General features: G+C 43.1%; 1 protein-coding gene across 1 annotated transcript; it reads right to left on the reverse strand.

Moving 5' to 3' along the window:
- Positions 1-6,917: 6,917 nt before the first annotated feature.
- Positions 6,918-9,601, reverse strand: LOC117191796 (protein ORD-like). Its single transcript, XM_033396556.1, has 6 exons — positions 9,492-9,601; positions 8,807-9,426; positions 8,491-8,740; positions 8,259-8,435; positions 8,112-8,189; positions 6,918-8,048 (listed from the first exon to the last, which is right to left on the reverse strand). The coding sequence occupies exons 1-6, from the start codon at positions 9,531-9,533 to the stop codon at positions 7,788-7,790; spliced, it is 1,428 nt and encodes a 475-aa protein (XP_033252447.1). The 5' UTR covers positions 9,534-9,601; the 3' UTR covers positions 6,918-7,787.
- Positions 9,602-10,081: the final 480 nt, after the last annotated feature.

The following is a 10,081-nucleotide window of genomic DNA, read 5'->3' on the forward strand; positions in this document are numbered from 1 at the left end:
GCCCTTTCTTGGATCGGGGATATGGACCCAGCAAATCCATATAAAGCTTTTGAAACGGACGATCAGACACCATTGGTTTTCCCATGGGTGGTTTCAACACGGTGTTCGGGTGTTTGGTGTGACGACACACTTCACAATGAGTTACATACTCACGTATTTGCTTGTTCATTTTTGGCCAAAACAAATATCTTTTAATCTTTTCGATGGTTTTCCCTACTCCACTGTGAGCGGCATTGGGCGGATCATGAGCCCGCGAGATTACACCCTGGGTGAGTTCCCTAGGAATCCACAATTTCCAAGATAGATTATCTACACCATTATTTCCCTGATCAGGTTCGGTTCTTTTGTAGACAAAATCATTGAGAATCTTCAAGTCTGGTAATTTGTCTTGCTTAGCGCGAATATTATCAATTAAGGTCATATATTCTGGTGATTTAAATTCTGCGGCAGATAGATCAACTATCGGACCCTGCTCTTCCATTTCAGAGACAGTAATTTCCTCTTTACGCGATAGGGCATCCGCTACCACGTTTAGTGAGCCCTTCCGGTGCGTTATCTCAAAAGAGAATCCCTGTAGTTTTATGGCCCATCGAGCTAATCTACCAGACAACTCCTTCTGACGCATAAGCCATTGTAATGAGGCATGATCGGTTATCACCTCGAATGCCTGACCTTCTACATAAGCACGAAACTTTTTAATTCCCTTTATCACCGCTAAGCATTCTAATTCCGTGACTGAGTAGTTTTTCTGAGCTTTAGATAGCTTCTCGGACATGAATGCTACGGGTAATTCTTCTCCTTCTTCGTTTTTCTGAGCTAACACACAACCAATTCCTACAGTACTAGCATCACATAACAGCAAAAAGGGTTTTGAGAAATCAGGAGTAGACAAAATGGGAGCTGACGTCAAGCACTGTTTAAGTTTTTCAAATGCCTGATTGGCCAAAGGGTTCCACGCATACGCTTTCGGTTTTTTTAATAGTTCTGTGAGGGCGCAACTTACCGTTGCATAATTGTCGACGAAACGACGGTACCACCCAGCAAGACCAAGGAATCGTCGCAATTGTTTCACCGTCTTGGGAACGGGGAATTCTTTAATAGCTTCAATTTTACTCGGATCCGTCTTTACCTGTCCGTATCCAATGATGAACCCCAGATACTTAATCTCACGCATGCAAAAGTGCGACTTGGCAATGTTTATCGTAAGATTAGCCTTTCGTAAGTGTACTGCAACTTCTCTCAGTAACATTAAATGGGATTCGAAATCGTCTGATAAAATTAGTAAGTCATCGAGGTAAACAAACACTCTCGTACGCAAGTTAGCAGGTATTACCTTATCCATTAAACGACAGAGGGTTTGTGAGGCATTGGTTAGACCAAAAGGCATAACTTTGTATTGATACAGCGGTCGGTTAGGTATGGTAAACGCGGTGTATTGGCGTGAAGACTCCTCTAGGGGAATTTGCCAATAAGCATGCTTCATATCGAGTCCCGTTATGTATTTGGCAGGTGGCAATCGACTGAGTATCCCATCTATATGGGGAAGGGGGTATGCATCTTTTCGGGTATATTTGTTGATCTCTCGAGAATCAAGGCATAACCAATTCTTGTTCCCTTTCTTTACTAGGACGCAATTGCTACTCCATGGACTATTTGAAGGTTCTATCACGCCCAGCTTAATCATCTTCTCTACTTCTTCGAACATCACTTTCTCTTTCGCGGGGGAAATGAGCCAATGTCGTTGTTTGACGGGTACTTCGGCATTGATTACCATAGAATGTTGTATTAGGTGTGTACGACCTAGTCCGTCGCATTCATATGACGGGAAGGTTCTTATTACCGCCTCTAATTGGTTCCTTTGTTCTTCATTTAGGGAATGCATTTTAGGGGTTTCCTTCATAATCGTGTCGTCTCTATTCTCCAAACAGCTAACAGTTCCTTCTCGGGTCAATAATTGGGATAGAAGACCGAAATCTTTCCAAAAGTCAACTCCTAAATAAACATCTTGCTTTAAATCTGGTATGATAAAGAACTCTACTTCCTTAACTATTTTACGGAATTCAATCGGAACCACCAATTTGGACACTACGGTACAAGCTTCGTTGCTGGCAGTGCGTATGGTTCCCAAACACTTCTGAGACTGTGGGTGATGTGCTAAAAAGGTTGCTGCTCTCCCACCCAAACAACTAATGGTTGCTCCTGAATCCAGCAAAGCCTTATAAGTTTGCCCTTCGATCATTACCTCCGTGTACAATCGGTTATCTGAACTCAGAATAACTGCTGAGACTAAACGTTTTCGAACAGATTGGACCTTTTTCCAGAACGCTCGTCTCCGGACCGTTGATCGTTTGGGCTTAACTATCAATTTAAACCACGTATTCACATTTTCTGAATCTAACTCTTTGCTCTCCATCGTTTGAGTCGCTACATCTATACCTGTGCAAATTTGGTGTAGTATCATATCCGGTTTTACGTCAACTACCCCTTCGGAAAGCCCTCTTAAGGTAGTTGGTTTACTTTCGTTTAGTTGCTGTTCTTGGTCGGATGTACTGACTGGGCTCCGGTCGGTACATCCCGTTTCAAGTTTTTCGCTGGGTTACATTTGACGCATCGAGGTTTATAAATATCCTTAGCACCACACCCATAGCAGAAAATTCGCCTTTCTCCTAAACAATCATCAAAACGATGCCCTTCCTGGTCGCAGTTCCAGCATACCAGTTTCTTACGATAAATCTGCGAAACGTCTTCTTCCTCCATATCTTCATTGTCCGTAAGTATTTCTGCTACATTCGGTTTGCTGAATTTACCTCGTGGAAAAGGGTTATGGTTGTCTTTACAGAAGTTTTCATGCTTGCGAACTTCTTCTCTCAGGCCAGTTCGATCGCTGATTTTGAGATGCAAGAGTTCATATCTGAGGGCCGTTTTTGTGTTACGTTTTAAAATGTCTACTAACTTATTTTCGCTAACCTCGTGTGAGAGCCTGGACACTAATTCTTCGACGGCCGTCTGGTAATCGTCAAACGATTCACCCTCTCTCTGACGGCGTTTTCTAATCAACTCCCACAAGTCGAAATCATCTTTAGCATCATCGAATCGTTGTCTAAATGAGGCAGAAAAAGTTTGCCAAGAAAACTGTGGGTTCTTTCTATGGAAGTTCCAAAACCAATCGCTGGCTTTAGACGAGAAAAGCAGATGCATATTGTCACAGAGTAATTCGTAATCGTTATTTAAAGTGGAGGATGTAAGTGAACGAACCCTGTACAGGAATTCGTCGACGTGCATAGCGTCTTTGGATCCGTCAAACTTTAGTCGCCAACTGGCTAAGATATTAGCGGCCTTCCCAGGAGCTATTGCCCTGTTAGAGACATTTGGATGTGGTAATCCCCTTTCCCTTTCATTTTCTGAAGACAACGAGTTTCCTGTTATATTAGGCTCGTGATTTTGCCTTGTCGCTTGCACAGGCGTGCTATCTGAAGCTATAGTCATCCTACTTAATTGTCCGCGTAGATTTTCTTCGATCAAATTCTTAACGAATGAACTTAGCTCCACCATCATTTCTTTCTGCTCACCTTTTATCAGGGCTTGTATAACCTCAAGGGTTCTTTCCGACATATCTCCTTCGCCCGACCTATGGCTGATACTGCCCAAAGAATTATCCCGAAATTGTTGAGACTGCAACCTAGTATGCATCCCTCTGCGCGATGTAGTTCCCCGTCCCTGTTTAGGCCTAGCCCCTCTTGACTTTTGGAAGTCCTCTCTCTGAAGCGTTTGACTCCGGGTTGGATCCCCCTTCTAACGGCACTATACCCGAACCCATGTCGGGTGGTAATTCGGCTGCTAGAGTATTCTCATCAAACGAAAGTTCCTCCGGATTCAACTCCGCCCTACATACGGGGCAATTTCTGTTATTTTTCACGAATTCTTTCATGCAAGTATCATGATACCTGTGCCCACAAGATGCAGTACATATTAGTTGACTTCTTCTTATGGCTTCTTGACATATACCACAGATCTGGGCGTCCACGTCACCCGACGCCTTGCCCCCTGGGGTACGTTGTACTGGTGACATGTTAAGGTAACCCAGTAATACGAGTTCTGATCACTAAATGTGGAAATCCCTAATTATAGGACCAAAGCTTCAATAAATTCTACAAAATTTTCCTAAATACCCAATATTTGTCCTTTTCGAGCTTGACTCCGTCCGATATACGCTTTCTCTTGTCGCCGGAATATAACCTCAATGAAATCTAATTTGGTCTATGGTATGTTTATGTGGTCAGTAACCTTGGCAATGGCTAATTTCCAAATCTATATCTAGAAAATTAGACTTCCGAAAGCCATCGATACTCTTCCCTCATAAACTCTTTTGGGGTTATCCTATTATAATTTGGCCGACCTATCCGCCTTTGTGAATAGCTGTCGTATATTCGCAAATTAATTCTGGTAACAAAAAAAAAATCAGTTTCCATCCCTTGCTACCTGGCGGATTCTATTTGGTTAGGTATTCCGAAACTCAGAATCTTAAACCCAAAATTCCATCAATATCCTCCGTTACAGTAGTTGGACGGGAAGTATTAATTTTAATGTGGAATTTAAAATTGCAACGAGCAAAGTTTTTGGGGGTTTTAACCAGTAGTAACTCGTACTCTGGCCCCACGTTGGGCGCCAATCTATGTAATGTGCCAGAAATTCATATTCGTAGAGGTGTGAGATTGTATGTACGGATGGAGGTTGTACATACTTTTTTTGACGGTCAGACACCAATAGTATAGCAGGATTTCGGAACGTGTACCTCTAGCTATGCTCTAACTAGCTCGCCGGAATGTCGTGGGATCTTTCCTACTCTCCTATCTGCTATACGAACACATTCGCAAAGATGTTTTAGGTACACTTGATTTAATGTTCAAAAGGAACTCTACAAAAGAAATCAAAAAGAAAAGAATGTGAATTTTAACTAACTGTTTAACCGACTACCGACAAATAGTCAGGCTACATTCCGTCGCTCTTGGGGAACTCAGATGACTTTGACCCCTTCTCTACCCTCCCTACCTTTGTATGCCGTTTAATCGACAGCATAACCCTAATCGAGCGCATCTCTATTTGATCATCGGACTTCCTCAGGCTCTACTCAGGACAAACACGAAAGGTTTAATGTTCCATTATTATCTACTAATTATTATTTAATAATTCAAAATTTAAGGGTTTGGACTTCATGGTTTTCCAGACAAGTATAAACTTAGCATAAAGTAATTAAATAAAGAAGGAGGAAATAGTATCCAGTTATACCTAGTTATATGTATATATGTATATAGGACTTATGTGTAGAGAATATGGCGTAAAAGAAATTGAATTGGAAAGAAGAGAAAAATATGATAATTATATAACTAGAAGGCAAACGTGAAAGTAAAGTTAGTAGCCGATCCGCTTTAAATTATGGCACGGATATGGTTGTTTTATATACCGGAATAGAAGTTTTATCAGACAGATATATATTTCGAAAATACTCGAGAATTCCGTTTAAGGAAGTTTCGTAACTCACTCATACTTTATACGAATTATCCGGCGTGTCCGTTGAGCTCAAGGGGCGACGTAGGAACATATTCTGAGGAAGGGAGAAAAATTATGAATATACAGGTCTTCACTTCTAATTCGGATGAAACACCGATTTTCTTTCCATTTCCATACCCGTACGATGACGATTTGCCACTCAACGGCGGATCTTAAAAAAAATGTGGTTTTCATTTGCGCTAATTTCTAATTATGGGTAATTATATACATTATTGGTTTTTTTTTTCTTTTTAAATCTAGACAATACAAAAATAGTTAGTGCGTAGCCTAATCTTTAATAAATGGAAAATCTCATGACGAGACTCAAGACTAATACTTTGGTACATTTTCACACGACGACTATTAAACGGCAGTGTGGATCGCCGCAGAATAATGTTTTATTTTCACAGTTTGAGAGCCACTCCACACGTTGCGAAGAACTACATGCAAAAGCCTTAGCCGCGCGCTTAATTCATAAGCGAGAAGGGTGACGAGTGCGGCATATTAGTTTCTCCGAATTCGCAAGAAAACTATTGTAAGGTCCAAATACCTTTTATTTTTTCTTAATCCAAAAGGAATAATGTAGTCCACCAGAACTTCAATTTACTTGGCACGTGTTTGATTGCACAACGTTTTCAAATTCACTTGGATCTATATATTTGTATAAAAAGACACATCCGAATTCGCACAGCTTCACTATAGCAATGATCTAGCCAGAAGTTCTATTACTTGCATTAGCCCTTACGATCGGAACTTTACCTTCCACAACCAACGGGGTAATCGTACGATTCCAGACAAAGCTTACACCTTGCTTCCCTAGATAACGGAGTAATCGTACGATGCTAAGCAAAGCTTACACATAGCTTCCACGACTAACGGAGTAATCGTATGATTTCTAGTAAAGCTTTAAAACATAACTCCCACAGATCCACGCTGCTTCTCTAAATTAGACATTAAGCTCTTCAATGGAAGCTTTAACTACTGCTCTCTTGTAATTGATCTCTTATCTTGTTTTTGTAAAGAGCAGAGTTAATGTTATGTTCCCAAGCTGTTCTCTGGAGTTTTAGAGTCACAACTGGCCACTACACATACTGACTAAGTATCGGGTATAACTGTAGAGTTGCGGTGTCCGCAGCAACTCACAACGTTCCCCCTCGTTTTTCTTTGTGGATTAAACTCTTGGCACATTGATTTAGTTTTAGACTCGAATTTTTAAAGATTATTTGTTTCACTCGCTTTATTTTTCAGTTACTTAACAGTGAATTTTCTTTCTGATATTTTTCCATAATTTTTGTGGATCAATTTTATTTTGATATAAACAAAAAAATGTATTTGTAAAGAAAGAACTTTTTCCAATTTTATTTTTTTTGTTTTCCTTGTGAAATAAATTCTTGGCACATTTTTTTTGATTTCAGATTCTTATTTTTTAATGATTATTTCCTTCGCTCGCTTTATTTTGTTATCAATTCAATAGTGTATTTTTTTTCCATTTTTTATCAATTCATCTTGATACAATAAAAAAAAAATGTGTGTATTTTTTCCAAATAAATGGGATCCATCTCTTGTTATTCTCTGATATTATTTTTGAATGAATGGAATATGTTATATATGTAAGTTTTGGCCCCACCAAGGCACTTATTGAATGCCAAATCTTGAATATCTTTAATTCTACAAAAAAAAAAAAAGTGTTCTGTTTCCTTCGGCTTCGTCTGAAATGTTAACTATTTTATGAAAATATCTTCTGTAGCACATTCGGATATGTTCTTGCGTCGAAAAGTTGCCCCAACAACCGCCAATCAGTCAAGTCAGCCAGACAGACAGTCGCTCCTTCCAAATGCATCTCCAGGCCGTGGAGACTGGGTCGATAGCGGTGGGCTTTGGGGTTAAGCTTAAAATGCTTTAGGTTTACGTAAAATGCATTTCGCCAGCAAATGACGCGTGCCTTTGACTGACAGCCATTGTAGTTGTAGTTGCAGTTGCTGCTGCTGTTGCGGTGGCAGGGATATGGATGAGGATGAGAATGGTGATGGTGATGGCGATGGCTTGCTGGCTGTGTGGCATTCAAACTGACAGCCGGCAAAACCCTAATTGAAATGGAGCTGAAGAATGGTGCTCCTGTTGTTGTTCCGTGAGCGGCAGCGGCGGCGGCGGCTGCGTAATTACAAAACGAGCAATGGAACAATGGAGGAGCAAAGGAAATATTTGTAAAACTAAAATTGGATCAGCGCTTGATAGATGCCTTATTCTTGAGGGGTGGCGGGCGCGACACTGCCTAGCTCCAAATTTATGGCATTCTTAAGGATTTCCAAGCGGGACTCGGACGATTCGGCGGACGCAACTTTAACGTCCCAGGATTCTTTGTCCGGCTGCTTCTCACACTTGATCACATGCCGCTCGTCGGAGAGAATGCTCAGGAAGCTGGGATACTCGATGAGGACAATGATGCAGTTGGCCTGGGCCATTTCGACGATGCGTTGCAAGTAGCGCATGCAAACCCATTTCTGGAACAGCATCTACATTAAAGGAAACCAAAGTCGGGAATGGGCAACTGCTGGGGATCTTACCGAATCTGTGGGTCCACGGGCATAGATGTCGTTCATGTAGGAAGCCGTGATAAACTGGCAGGTCACGAAATCAGCTATCTATAAGATACAGGACGGGTGGAGGGGGGGATCAAGAGAAACGTAGACTCAAAGGCACACAGTGCAAACCTTATCCAAATGGCTGATAATCAGCACCGATTGCTTGGCAATGCTGCTCAGGGCCAACTGGAAGGAGACCATCAGCAAGTTCTGGACATTGTGATCGGACTGGCTCCAGAAGATGTTCCTGTTGTCGCCAGCAATACGGATGGAAGTGCGCACAGTACGCAAATCGAAGTCGAGATCCTGCCGGAGGAAAACGCAATGAAAAACATGTGGAAAACAGAGAGGTCGCATATACCTCTTCGGTCAGACTTTGAGGGCCCTGGGCGCCGGGCACCAGGAACCACACCGTATACTGCTTCATGGTGATGTACTCGAATATGCCGCGCACATGGTTGAACACCTGCATCACGAACTGACGCTCCGAGCGGAGTACGGCCTCGTTGACGGTAATACAGGATTCGGCCAATTTGCACACCAAATCCTCCTCATCCAGCTCCTTGCGAACGAAGAGCTTGGCAAAGATCTCAAAAGGATTGCCCGGGGTCCTGTAATGAATCGCGAAATGTAGCAAACCCCTAAAAACAAATGATTTTAGCCGATGCGAGACCCACTGAAAGTTTTTGTAGCCATTGCCGTCCGCCCGGATGATCTGCAGCCAATTGCCGGCGCACTTGTGCTGCAGATCCCACAGATGGATGGACGAGTACTGGGGATCCTCGAAGAACTGAGCGTGGAACTCGTCCAGCTGCCATTTGAGGATCTCGCCACCGTTCACCGTAAAGGTGACCCAGTCCAGACTCTGGGGATCGTCGAATCGCCGCTCGACCATCACCTCCTTTTCGACTACGAAGATTTTCTTGCGATTACGTGCCGCCTCGTGGCGTTTCTTCCGCTCCTCGAGACGCACTCTTGCCTGCGCCGATGTGGACGGCTCCAGGTCCAAGTCGCTGTCGCTGTCCTCCTCCGAGGGTGCGGGCTGCAACACCTGAAAGCGCAGGGAAACGCTGCCGCGTCCCACCTCCAGCAGCGGCAGCCGCTCCAAGCTCTCGGCGTTCGGAAAGGTCCGAGTGCACAGCAGCTGTATGGCCTGTGCCACAGGCGTCACGGCCACATTGACGGTGTCGCGGGCCTGCTCCTGCCCCATCGGGTTGTACAGCAGCACGTGCACGCTGTTCGATTGGGGGAACGACACGCTCACATCGCTGCAGCCGAGGCAGTCTTTGATGTTCAGCTTCGGGGGCGGCACAGTTGTTAGATTCTATTCATGCTCGAGGGCATACGCCTTTTCCCACTTACCGATAGAAAGCGAATAGTTTTATCGCCCTTAGCCTCGTCCATGTTTTTTTTTTTTGCCGAAATCGAACAATTTTCACCAGAAAAACTTTTTCAGAGAGCTTCACATTCACAGTGTTGCTAATCACCCGCTGGACACCGGCTGGGCAGCGGGTATCGATAGTGCATCGATACTTTCGATACTATCGATACTGGCAAAGCTGAAATTATGCAAGGTGGCCCGCAAATCTCTCTTTTCGGGGCTTATGTTACGCTCAGCACTAGGGAGAGCGCTTTGAGGCCATGTTTAATGAGAGAGAGCTCAAAACAAGACCCGAAAAGAGCGCGAAAAGAGATACTTTCGATACCTTCGACACTGGATTTTAGTGTGGAAAGCGCGGCCCGCAACGAGCTCTCTTTTCGGGGCTTTTTAACGCTTATTACAACAGCACACATCGTTCTTCTCTCTCTCTCATAAAATATGAAAGTATTGCTGAGTAAAATAAGAACCGAAAAGAGAGTTTGTGGACCACCTTGTAAAATTTCAACATGGCCAGCACTACGACTCCCCTTCTCAACTACTTCTGCATCTCATTCTACTTCTACATCTACTA

This window comes from Drosophila miranda (assembly GCF_003369915.1).
Source record: "Drosophila miranda strain MSH22 chromosome Y unlocalized genomic scaffold, D.miranda_PacBio2.1 Contig_Y1_pilon, whole genome shotgun sequence".
Classification (NCBI taxonomy): Eukaryota; Metazoa; Arthropoda; class Insecta; order Diptera; family Drosophilidae; genus Drosophila; species Drosophila miranda.